The sequence below is a fragment of the Osmerus mordax genome, chromosome 7 (genome assembly GCF_038355195.1).
Source record: "Osmerus mordax isolate fOsmMor3 chromosome 7, fOsmMor3.pri, whole genome shotgun sequence".
Classification (NCBI taxonomy): Eukaryota; Metazoa; Chordata; class Actinopteri; order Osmeriformes; family Osmeridae; genus Osmerus; species Osmerus mordax.
In genome coordinates, this window is record NC_090056.1 from 16620719 (window position 1) to 16638990 (window position 18272).

The 18272-nt window shown below is 41.2% G+C and overlaps 3 protein-coding genes across 6 annotated transcripts; 1 reads left to right on the top strand and 2 right to left on the bottom strand.

Annotated features, from left to right (window-relative positions):
* Positions 1 to 113: 113 nt before the first annotated feature.
* LOC136945601 (solute carrier family 2, facilitated glucose transporter member 5-like) lies at positions 114 to 12250 on the bottom strand. Of its 4 annotated transcripts, none has more exons than XM_067239521.1 (14): positions 11435 to 12250; positions 11000 to 11068; positions 10801 to 10899; positions 10298 to 10458; positions 10033 to 10157; positions 9782 to 9934; positions 9484 to 9609; positions 8981 to 9168; positions 8675 to 8785; positions 8425 to 8526; positions 8028 to 8103; positions 7697 to 7824; positions 6825 to 7056; positions 114 to 138 (listed from the first exon to the last, which is right to left on the bottom strand). In XM_067239521.1, the coding sequence occupies exons 2-13, from the start codon at positions 11042 to 11044 to the stop codon at positions 6835 to 6837; spliced, it is 1536 nt and encodes a 511-aa protein (XP_067095622.1). In that variant the 5' UTR covers positions 11045 to 11068; positions 11435 to 12250; the 3' UTR covers positions 114 to 138; positions 6825 to 6834. The 4 variants fall into 4 exon arrangements, with proteins under 4 accessions (XP_067095622.1, XP_067095621.1, XP_067095620.1 ...); XM_067239520.1 differs by lacking the exon at positions 114 to 138 and adding an exon at positions 3254 to 3563; XM_067239519.1 differs by lacking the exon at positions 114 to 138 and adding an exon at positions 4308 to 4950.
* Positions 2972 to 6484, top strand: ca6 (carbonic anhydrase VI). The gene is made up of 9 exons (XM_067239107.1): positions 2972 to 2993; positions 3063 to 3242; positions 3400 to 3548; positions 3705 to 3800; positions 4354 to 4420; positions 4536 to 4693; positions 4814 to 4940; positions 5355 to 5438; positions 5767 to 6484. The coding sequence occupies exons 1-9, from the start codon at positions 2972 to 2974 to the stop codon at positions 6372 to 6374; spliced, it is 1491 nt and encodes a 496-aa protein (XP_067095208.1). The 3' UTR covers positions 6375 to 6484.
* A 1135-nt stretch (positions 12251 to 13385) lies between the features above and the next one.
* gpr157 (G protein-coupled receptor 157) lies at positions 13386 to 16759 on the bottom strand. The gene is made up of 4 exons (XM_067239522.1): positions 16162 to 16759; positions 14887 to 15100; positions 14455 to 14649; positions 13386 to 14320 (listed from the first exon to the last, which is right to left on the bottom strand). Exons 1-4 carry the CDS (start codon positions 16536 to 16538, stop codon positions 14114 to 14116), a joined length of 993 nt encoding a protein of 330 aa, XP_067095623.1. The 5' UTR covers positions 16539 to 16759; the 3' UTR covers positions 13386 to 14113.
* Positions 16760 to 18272: the final 1513 nt, after the last annotated feature.

Below are 18272 nucleotides of genomic sequence, written 5' to 3' on the forward strand. Positions count from 1 at the left end.
TCTATGGTGACAGTCCTGGCTGCTGATAGAATCAGGAAGGAGTAGGAGCGAAGCTTCCCTGCAATGTGATTGGCTAGAATCACCTCACGAGGTACTAGAGTGCGAGGAAGACTGCACGTTCACCAGCATCTCGATTGCCTGTTGAATGGGATGCGGATTTCATCACAACTCAGCATTGCTTTTAATTTTTCTAAAAGATATACTGTTATATTATATGATGTTGAATATGTATACTAATTAAAAGCAACAACGCTTAAATACTCTGTAGAATTTGCAGTGAAAGGAAATGCATGACGCATTACTGCGGAAAATGACGCAAAGATGTGTACGTGCAGAAAATCAACCAGCCTACGAATCTCACTTTCAGTGGTTATTTTCCCCTGGCTATGAGCGCGATAAAAAAAGTGTATAGAGCTCATTCGCTAGTAGGCATATTTGGGAACCAGTTGGTGCGATGGTAACTAACTTCAGTTGATCACTTCTGCCGGGTGATAATCGTACATTTATATTGATGCCCTAAATCTGCTGGCACAGAGAAACACAATATAGTATTATAAATTGTGCCGGGGAATCTCCTTCAAACCAGGGGATTAAACCCCAAAACTATTTAAAGCCACCAATGTCTGAGGACTAAAAACTTTAATTTGGAAATGGACCAAAAGCTACTATAAATTGTTTGTCATTCAACAATATACTTAAGTTTCAGGAAACATTAAAATGATAAATATACTACAATGTTTACACTAAAATACACAAGTTGCATCATAGCAGGTTAAGCTATCACAACGTTGTTGATATATTTTTCTGGGTGCCAATGTCTGAAGACTTTTTCATAACTACGTTTCATCACAACATAATTAAAAATAAATTTAATTTCATAGCAAAACTGCACATCCATTGACCAAAATATGCTGGCAGTAGACATAAACAGGTGTAATAGCGCTCTCTGTTGGCCTTCTTGAGAACTGCAATAACTAGCGACGTCCACACTTTTTCCTAACTTTCATTATAGTCCTACTGTTCAGTGTCCGTGGTATATATTTCAGATTGTGATTGGTTGCTATTTCTTCTAGTAAAACAGACAGAATGCGCTCTCTTTTACATTTCCAAATTTCGAATCAAATCTCAGTGCCCACGGTTTATAGGCCTATCTCAGATTGTGTGACTGGTTTGGTTAGTAGTTCTTCTAGTTAGACAGAATGTGCCTTTTCTCGTACATTTCCCAAACCAGAGTATCTAGTTAGGTAGTTAACGGTGTGTGGTGATGGACTTAAATTAAACCTATGCTTTGTACCCAGAGTACAAATTAGTCTTTACTACCAATTACTCTTTGTCAGAGTACAAATTAGCCATGGGGGCCATTAACTCCCCTGCATGCCACCCTTCGGTCCATCTTATCAGAATAGTGCACCTATGACAATGTAGCCTTGAGCGTATGGAGAGAACAGGGCAGAGAGGGGCAGAGGATAGTGTCTCCTCTATTCAGGGATGTTTTGACTGTCCAGATTGGCAATTTTATTGTGATGCTTTTTTGTGCAAATGAGACCAAACAATCCATCGGTGTAAATGGGGTGGATGATACTGATTTACCGAAGACTTTAATCACATTTTTCTCTCGTTATTATTGGTCTGAGTATCCACCTGAGTGTATGAAAAGCTTTTTTTTTTTTACATTCTATGACAACGTTATCAGAGTTTTTATAGCCTAAATGTCTGGCAGAAGTAGACTATCCAAAGTATTTAAGGTCACTTGGTTTGTCTGTTAAAGAATATGTGTGTTGTCTTGTCCTAAGAATTTCAGTGCACAGTCTGACCTTGTGTTGTTCTGTGCATCTGACAATAAAATACTAGAACTTGAATATGTTGAATGAGATAACAAACCTGCTCTGGAGTCTGCAATATGATTCAGCTGCTGCTGTCCTGTTACTCACAGCTGGAAAAAGTGAGCAGTTACCCTCAGAAGACAGTGGATGTTGGTCCCATGATTTGGCTGAACAGGTGAAGATGAATGATTGGAAACCTCACATAATAAACACATTTTTGTATATATTTATTTATACAATGTAATGTTAGGGTAGGTTGGTCTAGGTCCCCAGGGGTTGGGTATGGGTCTACCCTAATTGGTACCCAGAGTAGGGGGACAGAAACTCCCCTGCATGCCACCGGTCGGTCCATCTTATCAGAATAGTGCACCTATCTTATGCCAATGTAGCCTTGAGCGTATGGAGAGAACAGGCAGAGTTTTGACTGTACAGATTGGCAGTTTTATTGTGCTGCTTTTTTGTGCCGATGAGGCCAAACCATCCATCGGTATAAATCGGGTGGGGCAGCCATATAAGGGGGAAAGTTAGGACAATTCCAATTGACAGGGGCCCCAAAAAATAGAAAAACGAATATAAATTATAAACATTTTTTTCCCATGGGGCCCAAAATTCCTGCCGGTGCCCCTGGGTGGCATCAATATTGAAAAAGGGGGACACCTCATAGAGTAGCCCGGGAAGAGTTGAGCAGAGGGCGGTTCAGACAACTTGTAGACTATAAATAGCCTACCAATCCCTCTTTTCAGGTGTTTCTGTTGAGTGAACTTTTTTTGAGGTGTTTCGTGCTTTAGAGTTCCACAGAAATGGAGTGTTTCTTTGTTGTATTTCCCCTTCTCATTAGTCATGTAAATGCTCAAGGAAATGCAATACATCTACAATAATCTATACTATTGAATCTAAACTATGTAATTCAAAAAGGAAGACCATGATTGGAGGGTTGAGCTACTTCAAACGAAATAATTTGAACAAAACAAAAATCTATATGAAGTCTGCTGTCCAGTTTGAACGTTAACGGTCATATCAAGTATAGGCAAGTCCGCACACGCCAAAACACACGGAGTATAGCCTCTGGTTTTGTGGAGAACAGCACAACATAGTTTAGGCTACTTTCAGTAAAAAATAACTACATTGTCGCCGGGAGAATACGTGTCATGTGTGGACAAGAGGGTTGTGGTAGGCTACGTGTTGTATTTGGTATGTTCATCTTTTGTTTAATAGCCTATCTGTTTTTTCCGTTTAAAGAAGGGACGCTGGAGCAAGAGCGTTGGGCGTTCTATTATCCTGCGTGCAGCGGCCAAAAACAGTCCCCAATTGACATTCAGCGGCGGAGCGTTAGATACAACCCCCGTCTGTTGCAACTGGACCTCAGTGGCTATGAAACGCAAAAAGGAAAATTTCTCATGACAAACAATGGGAACTCAGGTACAGAATATTATATATTTTATTGTGATGTGATCACCTATTGTAATAGTTTACTGATTCTGAATGTTTTTCATACAAGCAAAAGAGGTACTATTTCAATCAACTACTTAAAAGAACTGTCACATAGGCCCACATTTAATACGAATAATTTTCACAGTTAAAATCAGCCTGCCTTCTATTATGGCGATCACCAAGGGTCTCCCAGACCGCTACACAGCGGTCCAGATGCACCTGCACTGGGGGGGCTGGGACATGGAGGCCAGTGGTTCTGAACACACTTTGGACGGCATTCGCTACATGGCAGAGGTAGGCAGCCCAACACTGAAAACCAACCAAATTGAAGCAAACGTTTTTAAAGTATTTTTTAAGGGATGAATTCAATTTGTTGTTGTTGTGATAATGTGATGATTTATCTTGTGATGATATGTGTCACTGACAGGTGTGCATGCTTTGTGGTTTCAGCTCCATATAGTCCATTATAATTCAGAGAAGTACAAGAGCTTCAAAGAGGCCATAGATAAACCAGATGGACTGGCAATTCTTGCTTTTTTCTATGAGGTGAGATACAGATAATACTGAAATTCAGGTCAGTGCAGAAATTGCTCAACTTATACTGGACTATGACCAAATTGTGTGCTAAACTGTATGACCAGGAACCTACAAATAACATATAGTCTTGGACCAATTTTGACCCTGTGCACTTCCAAATATGTATGATAGCATAATTGTAATACTGAGTTGCACTGTAAAAGGCTCTATTGACCAGGAGATTTCGTGCAGGCACATTGAGTGAGATTTTGGTTACAGAGGAATGCCTTAAGGCCATTGGCAGTCTGTGGCACTTTCAGCTGTGGGAGGTCATTGCTGTAGCAGAGTAGCCAGGGGGCATGGATCCCAGCAGTGTTAATGGATCCCAGCAGTGTTAATGTGGCGCAGATAGAAGCTGGTGTGTTGCTGCTTCACAACTAACAGGGCCAGCTAAGTTTCCATCTGGGAGGTTGTTTTATCGGAACTAATTTTTTTACATTTAGAACTATATTTAAAAACAACTTCAATGTGCTCTGTTCTTGTTTGATGTAGCATTTTAACTTTTTGGCAAATATATTTTTAGGATGGAAATTTTGAGAACACCTATTATAGTGAATTCATCAACAATCTGTCAAAGATCAAGTATGCAGGTGATTAGTTTTATTCTGCGTCTTCTTTTCTTACGTTATTAACATGACATGTGTGTCCTGGAATACATTGATTCTCTCATACCACATTTCTCATTTGTCTACACTTCTCTTACAGGGCAGGCCATGAATATATCTTACATAAATGTCCGCTCCATGTTGCCTGAGAACCTGAACCATTACTTCAGGTACCAGGGCTCACTGACCACTCCCCCCTGTGATGAAAGCATTCTGTGGACTGTGTTTGACACACCCATCATCCTCTCTCATAATCAGGTATGCATATATACATGTAGTTTTCACATCAAAGATGTTCATCAAATGTCTTTGAATTCTACACTATTTAATGTAGAATAAGGATTATGGAGTAGTAGTATTTCCTTTTCCTTTCTTTAGATCAGGAAGTTGGAGAGTACTCTGATGGACCACGAGAACAAGACTATATGGAATTACTACCGCATGGCTCAGCCCCTCAATGACCGTGTGGTGGAATCCTCCTTCCTTCCTCACCTGGGCAAAGGCAGTATGCACACCTGGAAGGGATTGATAATAATAATAATTTTAGAGTCAAATGGCTGAGCGGTGAGGGAGTCGGGCTAGTAATCTGAAGGTTGCCAGTTCGATTCCCGGCCGTGCAAAATGATGGGTGTCCTTGGGCAAGGCACTTCACCCTACTTGCTTTGAGGGGAATGTCCCTGTGCTTACTGTAAGTCGCTCTGGATAAGCGTGTCTACTTAATGTAAATATAATAATACAGTATTATTACTAGTAAGTCAATACCACTGATCCTGCCTTTTCGAACTGAAGTAACTACAATAGAATTATATTATGAATTAACCAGTGAAATCTAGCCCTTAGTTTTAAGGAACTTCTCATGAGTCCTATGTGAATTAAAATTGACATGTGTATCTCTACGTAATTCTGCCTCGGAATTTAGCCACCTGTCACCAAGAAGACATCGAGTCAAAGCTTCTAAAGATTGAGGGTCTCATCTCTTCACTAGGAAGGCAGATTGAGTCAAGTAAGTGGAAAACTTTCACTCCCTTAATAACATGACATGATTGAGCGTGTTTATATGGTAGATACAGCACGTCAGATGCTAGTTGTTGTTGCTAACTTGTCTTCCCTTGCACAATTAGTTGGGGATTTACGGACCACCAAAAATGGTGAGTATACCTGGTGTAGTATAAGCTAGGATAGGTATTGCTATGTTTTTTTATTGAAATAAATATTTTTATTAGAAGAACATTCAAGTATGTTATTACATAATATCAACCTGTTTTCATTTATACTACAATGCTGTTGTTAGTTAGTAGTTTAGGTTACTAACCCTTGTCACCTGTCTTTAGAGCACCAAGCCCTGTCTCTACCAGTGCTCCATTTCCCAGATAGGACTACTGGGAGCTACGTCCTGGCCCACCTGGAGCATCCCATGAACCTGCAGTCCTTCACTGCCTGCATGCGTGTCCGCACATTGCCTGGTGGCAAGCACACTGTTCTTTCCTACTCTAGCGTGGACAATGACAACGAGCTGATGATTACCATGGGTTTTGAGGTTGGGTTGTGGATCGGCAACGAGTTTGTCAACCTGCCACACAGCTTCCATTCACAAGACTGGGCCAACTACTGCATCACCTGGTCCTCCCACTCCGGAGGGGCAGAGCTCTGGATTAATGGACTAGAAGGGGAGGAGCAGTATCTGAGGGGAGGGTACACGATAAGCCCCGGGGGTGTGTTCATCCTGGGGAAGGACCAAGATGGCTTCCTGGGCATCACTTACTTTGCAGGCCAGATGACGGACGTGAATGTGTGGGACTACGTGCTCAGTCTGGCAGAGATAAAGGAGCAGATGTTGTGTGGGATTTCCACAATGAGGGGCAATGCCTTCAGCTGGGGAGTGACCCAGCTCAGCTTGTATGGAGGGGTGCAGTTGCATATTGACCAAAGGTGCACCTAACTTCACACCACAAGATCATGGTGTTGAGTCACATCACCAGATCCACAAGCTTTGCACTATCAACACAACACAGAGCTGTGAGAGTGTTGTGCTAATGGGTGGAGGCAATATCAAATCAACACTTTGATGATCTGTAAAAACTCTCTCTGACATTGTCAAATGTTTAATGAATAGCAGATTATATTCTAGACGTGGGACACAGGGAGAGAGCTTTCAAATATATCTGCCAATTATAATTTATAATCCTCAATAAAATTCTAAATTACTTGGGTATTCACATTGTTAATTTGTTTGACATATATTGTCAATTCCATTCCACATTCCACCAGAGTTTAAAGTTCTTTGTCTGGTTCTGGACGACAAGTGATAAGAGGTCTTAAAAAGATGGAAAGATTTATTTAGTAAAATACGACTGTAGATTATTCTTGCTCTTTCCAATGCAATACTCACCACATCTCTCTCAGAAGGTAGAGACCATCTCTACTTCCTTCAGACATCCTGTCGCATTGGTAGGACTGTTTTCATCGCCCAGCTTGATCTCTACCTTGTTTCTCTTGGCAAACATTTGGCTAATCTCCAGGAAGGTGTTGTTTTTGGTCTCTGGGAGCACCAGCCAGGTGTAGATCAGGGTAACCAGGCAGATCACAGAGAAGATTAGGAAACTGTATGGTCCTAGTCCTTTCTGCAGGACCAAGGTTAAAAGAGGGAAAACATGAAAAATATGTTTAATCTCCTTTCTTTGTTTGTACCTAATGTTAACTACTCTCTTTTTGTAAAGTCTGATGCAGCGATTCCCAACCTGTGGGCTGCGGCCCACTAGTGGTCTGAAAGAGTAATACAGGTGGGCCGCCAAACCAATGAAAACGTAATACATTTAGTCATTTAGCAGACGCTCTGAGCGACTTACAGTAAGTACAGGGACATTCCCCCCGAGGCAAGTCGGGTGAAGAGCCTTGCCCAAGGACACAACGTCATTTGACTCGGCCGGGAATCGAACTGGCAACCTTCAGATTACTAGCCCGACTCCCTCACCGCTCAGCCACTTGACTCTCCCCTAATATGTATAACTAACGAAAGTCATTATATATCTGCAAATTTATTTAAATAAAAAATTTGGATAAGAAAATTCATGGTTCAGAATTTTTTTTTACCTATGCAAGTGGGCCGCAAAGTGGAAAAAGTCTGGAATGGCAGGTCTAAACAAAATGATCTGGGATCAACACAGGCCTTTTCACTGGCAGGTTGGAATTCCCCATCCCCTGTATGTTACCTTGGATAAGAGCGTCTAAAGTGTTTTACTGTGGGAACACAGACAGAAATACCTCCATGAAAGGGAACACCAGTCCTACAGTGAAGTTGGACAACCAGTGTACAGATCCTGCCACCATGAACGCAGCTGACCTGGAGGACTGCCTGAACATCTCTGTGGTCACCACAACTGGAATGGGACCTGCAAACCACATGTGGTCAATCTCAAACCCCACAATTCCTGGCCCTGACATCAGCGGACTGCATCAGAGTAAAGCTATGACACAGCAGTTGGCCTTCTCAGAAAGTAAACACAACTTTAATTTAGACACATATCACTTAACTTATATCTATAACAATTAAGCAGTCATGATAGCTCAACAAGCCTGTAGGAGCCTTACTTACTGGGGCCAATGGCGTGTCCAATGACGTACAAAATGACACAGGCTATGCTGATGTAGGGCATCCAATCCACACTGTCCTGTCAACACAGCAGAGCAGCTGGTATTGTTCATTGGCCATTGAGTGTGTCATGATTATAACAACCCACAATTTCTTTTATAGGAAAAATTAAGAGTAGATCTACTCAAAACCTCTTAGCGTTAAAGTTCCCGCTGACTGTGTCTCAGTGTAAATAGTGCATAGCGACCATTTGGGGCTTAATCCTCTGGCATTAGCATAAAAAAATCACTGCACGTGTGCAAAGCCTGTGCAATGCTTGGGTACTAGAGATTCATGAGATAGTGATTTTTGTTTCAAATGACTACGTTGTGTGATAACTGTCTACTGGTGGCTCTAGTACCTGGAGTCTGAGAGCCACGGTCAGGACAACACAGGCTCCACAGCAGATCCCGAAGCCAATGAGGAGGAGCAGCTTTCTCCCTGAAGCCTCCACAATGAACACCTGAGGACCAAACAGCTACTTTAGGGGCCAAGTCCTGGCAGTCCCTAAATTTTATATAAAAACAGCAATCCAGAGTAAGTATAGCTGTGCTGACTTTTTGATACATTTGAAGCAGGTAAATAGTGTGCATGGAACAGTGGATACTCACCGCAGTTATGGTCATAAAAACATTAACAGCCCCAGTTCCGACAGTCACATACTGGATGTCATTTTCCTCAACTCCTGCAGAGCCATAAATACTATCTGCATAGTAATAGATCTGAGGACACAAGTACTTTTATCGTCAAGTCTCATCCTTAATTACTACCTTAAAAAACTATTCCCACATCTTATTTAACGTTTCATAATATATATATTATATATATAAACCTATATACCCTATGTACAGTATAATGATTAATCAGTATGGAGACCCTATACCAATGAATAGGCTGAGCATTGGTTGTACACTTACAGCATTGACCCCTGACAGTTGCTGGCCCATGTTCAAGACAATGATGGAGATAAGCTGCCAGCGAAGAGAGCGCTGTGATAGGAGAGAAAGCACTGACAGACGCCCTTCGGCTTGCTCTGATTGGTCCTCCAGACGCATCTCATCCAGCTCGGTTTCCACGTCCTCCCAGCCTCGTAGGCGCTGCAGCTCTGAAGACACATGCATAGATTTACATTTTGTCATTTAGCAGACGCTCTTATCCAGAGCGACTTACAGTAAGTACAGGGACATTCCCCCCGAGGCAAGTAGGGTGAAGTGCCTTGCCCAAGGACACAACGTCATTTTGCACGGCTGGGAATCGAACTGGCAACCTTCAGATTACTAGCCCGGTTCCCTAACCACTTAGCCACCTGACTCCCTACTCACACACATCAGAGATTGAGAAAAATATTTCCACAGAGCATGATAAGTGTTGTTCAAAATATATTTCTCTCAAACACCCTCTCTCCCTCCATGGGTCTCACCTCTCTTGGCGGTCCTCTCATCCCCCCTCTGGATGAGCAAGTACCTGGGGCTCTCAGGGAAGAACGGCAGGAGCAGCAGCTCTACCAGGGCAGGGATGCCTGTCAGGCCCAGCATCAAAGGCCAGCCTGGGGGAAAGAATACACACACATGCAAATACATACCAGTAAGGTAGGATTGTACAGTCCTGCACAATAACTGGGCTCAACCTGCAGCCCCAATAGGACTGTACAATATGTGACTCAACCAGCCATTCAGGCACAGACAAGCCTGATTGCGGGGGTCGAGGCATGTTTGTACCTGTGCTGTTTCCCAGGATGTTTCTGATGCCCAGAACCTGGGCGCTGAGGATGCCTACGGTGATGAAGAGCTGGGGCACGATGCCAATCGCACCCCGCATGTTCTTAGGGGCAAGCTCTCCCAGGTACATGGGGACAACGTTGGATGACAACCCTGTGAATGTTACACTAAGATATTATATTATCAACTGCCTTTGAACTCATCTCATGATATGGACTTTGATACATTTGTGTGAGTTACGTTTTCATGACCTGCACAGATGCCCACTAAAACTCGAGCAAAGATGATAATCTCGTATGACTTGGCGATCTCGCTCACTCCCATTATGATGGCAGGGACGATGGAGAAGATGTTGTTGAAAAGGAGGGTTCCTTTCCTGTCATGTGATCATTCATAATATGTTTATCCAATTACTAATAAATAAACCCACCACAAACAAATCTTTGTAAGCCCATATCAAATCAAATGAAGAACAATGAAACTAGGAGTGTGGATAGCCTGTAACTTCTAATGTACCTTCCCAGCTTGTTGACCAGGGGTGCCACCAGCAGAGATCCTAGGAAGCCCCCCAGAGGGTACATGGACACAGACAGGGACCATAGAAGAGTCAGGAAGGTTTCTTCCATTGGTCGGCCGTAACGCTCCAGGTAGGTAGTGTTGTAAAACTGCTTCATAAACTGGGTGACAATAGGACAAAAGGGATTCCTTTCAGTAGTGTTTGCAATTCAGTGCTGGGTTCTCGATATTTATTGTGGACCGCTTCGGTATTGTTTTCAGAATCAGAATCAGAATTCGGTTTATTCGCCATGTATGTTATACAAACACGGAATTTACTGTGGCAGGGAGGTGCAAAACACTAAACATATACAGATCTTAAATTAAGTAAAAGTACAAAAGTTTAACTATTTCTAAGAACTAAACAATCTAAGAATACAACAATTTAAATATAAAATAAAATATATATATAAATAAGAATAATGAGCAGCGTGAATGGTTTTGTTGAATGAGAAGGACATTACCAGCGATGGAGAGTTCACAACAGCTACGTTGTAGCCATACTGGAAGGAAGATCCAAAGGCTGATATGAGGGTGGCCAAAGCCAGTACAGCAGTTAGCCTCTGTCCTCGTTATGGAGAGAAAGATGTGTTAGCAATGCTGTGAATAATCAACTAATTCATGTTTAATGTAATAATTTGCAAATGCTGTAAAGTCACTCACCCCTCTCCTCTCCTCAGGTTTCTCCAGACTCTTCCCTTCAGTCATGACTGTGTGAGGTTGATAATATCCCTGTTTGAATGACAACACACTAGTTCAACGCCAGACACTAGTTGCCCAAAGGGCATCTAGTGATTCTAGATGCCCTTTGGACTGGTTTACGGTAAAGAGGTAGCATACAGTACAGTACTTTATTCCTATCTGCAGTATGACCCAAACATGCCCTGCAGATGGAGCCATATATGTACTTAATCACCAACCTCAAATTTACACACAAAAAAACTCAAAAATTAAACTCATTGCAAAGCCATGATTCCACTTCCACAGGATATGAACGACTACTAAAGAACTTTTTTCTTTTTAGGCTAGTCATTGACAGAGACACCTGATTTATCTCTGTCTCAGTTATCTGAGTCTTATCTCATGCACCTTCCTCACCAATGGAATTGCTTGGTACAGCACCTTCTTGACGATTAGTAAAACATCAGTCACACTGGCCTTCTCCCAATGAACAAGTTGTTTGTTTTAAACCATACCCCTTTTCAACCATCACATGGTAACACATTTTGACATGAGCTCATGGAGCCGTTAGTGTGTAAAGAGTGCTCTCAGTTATAAATGGGGCCCCTCCTTTACTGAGGCTGGTAAATGGTCATCTTTGCTGGCAGCTCCTCTCTCCATACGATAATGAATTAAGTGGGCATGAAGCCAAGAAAAGGATTACCATACTCATGGCACTTGTCTTTCTGTGGGATCAGGATATTTCAATATCATCCAAATTTCCACACTCATGAACGAATGGATTAACTCTAACTCCCATTTAACGTAATATTCCGAAAAAAGCGGGGTCGTCTTATACACGAGGTCTAGATTTTAAATTTCAGTTTGTTGTTACAACAACAGATGGCACTGTGACGCCAAAAGCACTACACCCATAGCCTATTTCTTCAAAGCGTTCCGACTTTTTTGTTCTTCTAAAACAGCGAACGGTGTCTTCAGTATCGCTCCTTTCAGTTAGCTACATAGGCTACTCAATAGAGTTGAAAACGTCCGTTAATGACTAGCTGAAAAAATACATTAGCCGAGAGTATAAATATTGTTTAAATTTCTACTAGCAATCTAGTAGTCCATCAAACAGTCCCCAGCCGGCTTGCCAGTTTGACACAGAAAAAAGGCTACATTTGGACACACGCTCGCCCAGAACTTCTCAAGATTGTCAAAAATAGAAGAAAACACCGGTAATCATTCTCAACGTTTCTTTTCAGAACTAGTCTCGAAGAGGACGGTGGGAAGGGGTGGTTATTTTATAATCTGGTGGATGGCTTTACATTCGGACTATTACGAAACGTCCAACACAACACGGTTTTATATTTGGACCATTACGAAATACAGGGGTATCATTCAAGCACGGTCTCGTGTGTCCTTCAGGACAGAAACCATTAGGCGTACTGCCTGCTTTCACTTCATCAGCATAAACGGCCCCTTTCCATCGGCCTGAGCTTTGTCACCTTGACTGCAGACAATATGTAGGCTTGGTCAACAGCATTCTGTCATCCGGAACTAGTAGCTTTCTTGTAAGAATAATATGTTGAAATGCAATTCCTCAAAATGTTCAGAGTGTTTTCTTTTAGGAACTGAATTCTTGTAGATTGAATTGAAGGTTCTCACCAAAGATTTTCTACTACATAGGCCTTCTCTCACCTCAGAGGAATGCAATTTCCACAATGTCATACACAACTGTATAGCCTCCATCCATCTAAATTAAGATTGCAAAAATAATAAATACTGTAAATACACTTACCACTCCTACAATAGATACCTCAACCTGACCTCTAAAAGGGTCAAGTAAACAATAATCACAATTAGAAAAAAAACATTGACCCTGCAGTTGCAGCACAATTCAGTTTGTCCCACCACCACCAATCTATTGCACTAATTAATATTATTGATTACACCTCGTCAACTAAACAGAGAGAATCATTAACGTTTTATTGGAACTTGAAACAAGAATTAAATGAGTTGGTGTAGCTTGGATGAAAGATCCTCCTTGAACATTGTGTGTCTAGTGTAGGTATATAGGATTAGAAAAAAATGCTATTCACTGAAGTTCGGTGGGTTCACTCGTTATTGGTATGCATTCTGGCTTGTGTGTGAGCTGTAGCTAAATTAGAGTAGGGCAGCCAACGCCTTGAGGGCCTCAAAGGACCAGAGGACTTACGAGGACTTACGGAACCGTCAACCTCTTTATCTTACCTAACAAACAGGGACAAATGTGTTTGATAAACATGGCAACTGCAAATAAACTGCTGTGGTTATGTCTGATCAAGTGAGAGTTTCATAATACCAGAGTCTTGAAAAATATATTTGCACCATCACAAAAACACTCAGTGTTAGGTTTTTATTAAAGATCATTTTACATAAAATATATTTAAACAGTAAACCTTGCTACACAGGTATGATGTTTATTATCTACTCTCTCTGTTAAGTCTAGTGATTTCTGTCCAGAAAGGAATTGGTGAGAACTCAGACAGACTATGACAGTGGTGCACTTTGTCATCATCCTTTGACTGTGACAAGACAGTTGGCTGGAGTGCATACATACAGTACTTGAACACATGTTGTAAACTTAAGTAGGAGTGTTTAAAAAAAAAAAAAAGAAAAAAGGAAATCAGGGTGCTTTGCTATTCCTTTGGTATGGATGGTACATACAGTATTACACTGACAGTATAAAAGTGGAGTATTGCACTGCATTGTTCTTTTTGTTCTAGGTATTAAAAAAGCTTCACAGATAATAAAAATTGCCCTTTAAGTGCACTTATTGGTTCACTCAATAAAAAACAAGTAGCTGTACATTTCAATGTGCAAGTTTACCAACAAACGCTGGAGGACCATGAAACATTAGTGACCACAGTTCTAAAATGACACACAAACACTGGTTATCCTCATCCCCCAAAGTGCATACGCGTTGTGTGACTTGCCCCGGGTTGTGCATGCTTCTGCAGAATTTCCCGACCCTTCTCACAGCCACTTGCTATAATGAGGCTGCAGCAGAGGGTATCCTTCCTCCTTTTAGCTTCCCCTACATTATCCCTCCCCTCTGGTCTGTCCATCCTAGCGTCAGCACTCGTCTGCACAGATACCAGGGGTGGCGTTGGCCTCCCTGCCGGCGGTTCTCCCGTGGGAGGGGGAGAGCGTCTGAGAGGATCCCGTTCTGCAGAGACAGCAGCAGCTACACAGCAGCATGAACAGGCGCGAGCGGATGGGTTGAGTACACAACACAAACATGATGCAGTTGGCTGCCCCTTGGAAAGTGTTTCCAATGCCCTGAAAACACACAGACATTGTGTTGAGGCAGGTTGTAAAACATTAAAGATGAAGAACCACACTCAAAAATATTGTAAATAAGCATAATAAGAACAGTTAGCCAGAAGAGGCAGTTCAACTGGAACTGAACTTACATGCAGAGTGACCAGCACTGGGTTTTGCCTGACTGGGGAGTCCACCAACAGCAGTATGAAGCGAATGGTGCTCCATATACGCAGGACGATGAAGATGATGGGGATTAAGGTCAACTTCCTGTCCGCCATGGAAGAGAGGGAATTGGACAGAGGGGAGGTGGCCAGGATAGGCCTGTACTCTGACAGTGCAGCATGCTGCATCACCAAACACATATGAACATTAGTAACTAGCAATAAGGATGATAGACAGACTCACTTAAACGTATATGACCTGTTAAAGGGACATTACACTCATCATTTCAAAACAGATGCCTTTTTAATATGGTTCTGGATTTTAATTCTTCTGAGGTGGAGGCTCTCTGATCCACATACTCTGTTCTGAGTAGTTAAACTCAGAACATACTGTGACAGGAGAGTGAACTAGATCCTCACCGCTCGGTAGATGTGCCTTTTGATGAGGATGTAGAGGATTGGCAGTGTGATGTATGCCAGGAACTCCCAGATCTTTCCTGTTAGAAGCATCCACAGGACATGGTCAGGAGCACTGATGCTCACCCAGCACCAGCCCACAGACACCTCAGACGCGTCGTAACCAATCCTGTGGAGGCTCAAGGCTGCAACAGTGATGCCTAGGGGAATGCCCCAGCTGAGAGGGAGGAAAACAAAAAGGGAAGCATTAAGCAACAACATGAAGTACTCTGTCTCTAGACTAGCGCCTACTTCACAGTCGCCTTTATTTATCGATTTTGTTTATATGGGTGGATATGGAGACTTTATTGGGATATCATTACTGCATGTTTTATTCTACAGTTCAGATGAAGCTAAAGGTTGGAGTACAGAGTGTGACAGCATGAAGCATCTTTTTTTAGCAATAGTCTAAAATAATAAAAGACTCCTTGAAAAATAAACATTGAACATCAACTTGAGTTCAGTGCTTTAATATTTCATAGCCTTCATTTAAAAGTAAATAATTGAACATGATGTGTATGTGAATGTTGCACTGCTCCTGTTAATAGGCAGATTTACATCCTTCAATCATAAAAAGCAGCATGAATGTTCAGCATGCTGTGTTCAGTGAGTGGCTCTGTTGTGCTGATTCACTGGGCCTCTTAAGAATTCATCATAATTAGAATAACAAAGCATGGTTGCAATGCATATGAGCGAATAACTTTGATGTAAACTGTGTTATGTGTCATTCTATATGTATTTGTAAATGCACTAATTTGAATAAGGGTTTGTACGAAATAGCTTGTGTTTACTTGGTTTAACTTGTAAATCAGGATTAAATAGGATGTATGCAGGTGATCAAGGATGATATTGGCTCTCTTTTTCTTAAGTGATCAGTTTAAAGAGTCAACCTGACTACTACTTGAGGGTGATTCCATGTAAACAGCACATGATGAACCTTTTGAGTACCAAGTTTGATTTAAAAAATACAGTAAAATAAAAATGTAATACAAGATGAGCAACACTTAAAATAATTAAATATGAATGTCAGATGCAAACCAACAACAATGTACTAAATCCAATCTTGGATTAAATTAGGAAAAGTTTTAAAAACAAAACATTAGGCTAATACTTATCGTATGACTTGTCAGATATTGGACCTTTAAAATAAGACCATGATTATTATTACAATCCCCTATCATGTCAGTGAATATGTGAAGTTATCAATATCCTACAATAGCGTGTGCGCAGCGAACCCACCTGATAAAGTGAAAATACAGCACCAAGCTATCAGCAAGTCTTTGACTGGTCTTCACGATAAAAATGTACAGGTAGATAGCGATAGCCACAGTCCAGAAAAACGAGCTTGTGTTTGAAAAAGTGGAAATTGCTCCTTGCACGATACAGCCAACAGAGTCTGTCTTAAAAACATTCCAAACTCCGTACGCGTATGAGACAGCAGACAAAAAATCTGCAATCGACAGGAACACTAAAAGTTTTCGTGGGGTAGTTCTCAAATCTGGCCAAATTATGTACGTGAAAATGATAAGGAAAGATCCCAAAAATGAAAAGGCACAAGAAATTAGAACAAGTATCTGCTCAGAGACGTACACAACAGTCTGACTTTCAGCAGCCATAACTGCGCGGCAGGCTACGTTTTACCAACTGAACTCCAAACGAATCAAATCAACTTCACTCAACAAAGCTAACAATCCTCCAAGACAAAAATCCACAAAATAAACTACTGTGTAACTGAGATAAGTACTCCATCTTGCATTATGTCCGTAAACAATTCCCCCCTTTTCGAAACAGAAACTTTTTTAAATAGAGAAACTCTCAGTCTGATGTGTTAATCTGATAGGAGAATCTGGAATGCAAACCTATATTTTGGCCAGTAAAATTTAAAGTCATTCTGAATCTAAAGAGGAAGCTCGACAATAGTTATACGCGAATGTTAAATTAACCCCTCCCTGCCACTGAGACATTTACCCGGAACACAAACTCGTCTGACTGGTAAGCCAGTTGTGAGAAATCATGGGACAAATGTGGCCTATTTGGAAGGTCGCTCAAATAAACCAACGCACAAAATAGAAAAGTGTAATCATGACTTATAGTGAAAACAGATTTTCACACCAGTGAAACTACTACATTTTCACTACACACAACTACAGTCCAAAAACTGTTTAGTGAAGAAGTGTTTATGCATATAATAACACACTATGGGTAAATAGAACTCTCATGGTGTTAAATTACCACACATTTTCTGTTAGTAGGCTAGGTACTTTTTGATCCCATAAGGGGAAATTGCTGTGTTTCAGCAGGCAAATTGTTTTTACTGATCCAGTACATAGAAACATTTGGATATAAGTAAAATGGCACTTTATGTTACAAATAAGATGCTCAGTAAAACACTGTATTGTGGCTTTTCAATAAATTATTGTCAAACTTTGTGTGACCATTGTTATTGCAAGGCACCCGAAGTCCGATTTATTATCATGGGCAAGTATTATGTTTGGAATCTGCGCCATTTCTAACAAGCGACTTAATTCCTCCCTTTATAATCTTTAAATATGTTACCTGATAGATACCATTGTGAATCATTTTGCAGCTGTTCCTTCTGTGCTAGACATGCTGCAGCAGAGTAAAAAAGGCCTCTTGTGCTTGCAGCAATGCAGTGCCATTGTGGTTACAGGGGACTGCAGTGTTCCGTTAGCCTATATGTCTTATTCTGCAGACAGCACGTCTGAATAACGATCCAATGCCGGAATCAATAATCTCCTTACAGCCCTGCTTCCACTTCATTTCACAGTCCCAAGACTAAAATACATGCATGTTCTTGCCACAAAGACTGTGGCACGAGGTACCGCAAAGACTATGGCTTGAGATACCGCAAAGACTGTGGCTTGTGTGATAACCGCATAACCGGGTTATATTATTTCTATTACTTGTATTATTGTTTTTATTGATTTTATGTAAAGCACCTTGAGCTGCAATTCTTGTATGAAATCCTCTACATACAGCATGCATTAGGAGATTAATCAGAAATTTCACAGACAGTGCCTGTTTCTATTCTAATACTTCTAATTTGTTTTATGATAACCCTTCAGCCTAAGTATGTTTACATCTGATACTACTTAACCCTTGTGCTGCCTTCGGGTCACATGACCCAAAGGTTCATAACGAACCATCGTTGTGTTTACCCAATTTTACCCAATACAAAAACAAATAAAAATAATTTTCTTTTAAACTTTCCAATGTGGGGGGTCTGAGACAGCCCAACGGTTAAAAGAAAATTCTTCACTTTGTTTTTGTATGCGGTAAAGTTGTCGCAATACGACGGTGGGTCACAATGACTTATGGGCCAGAATGAC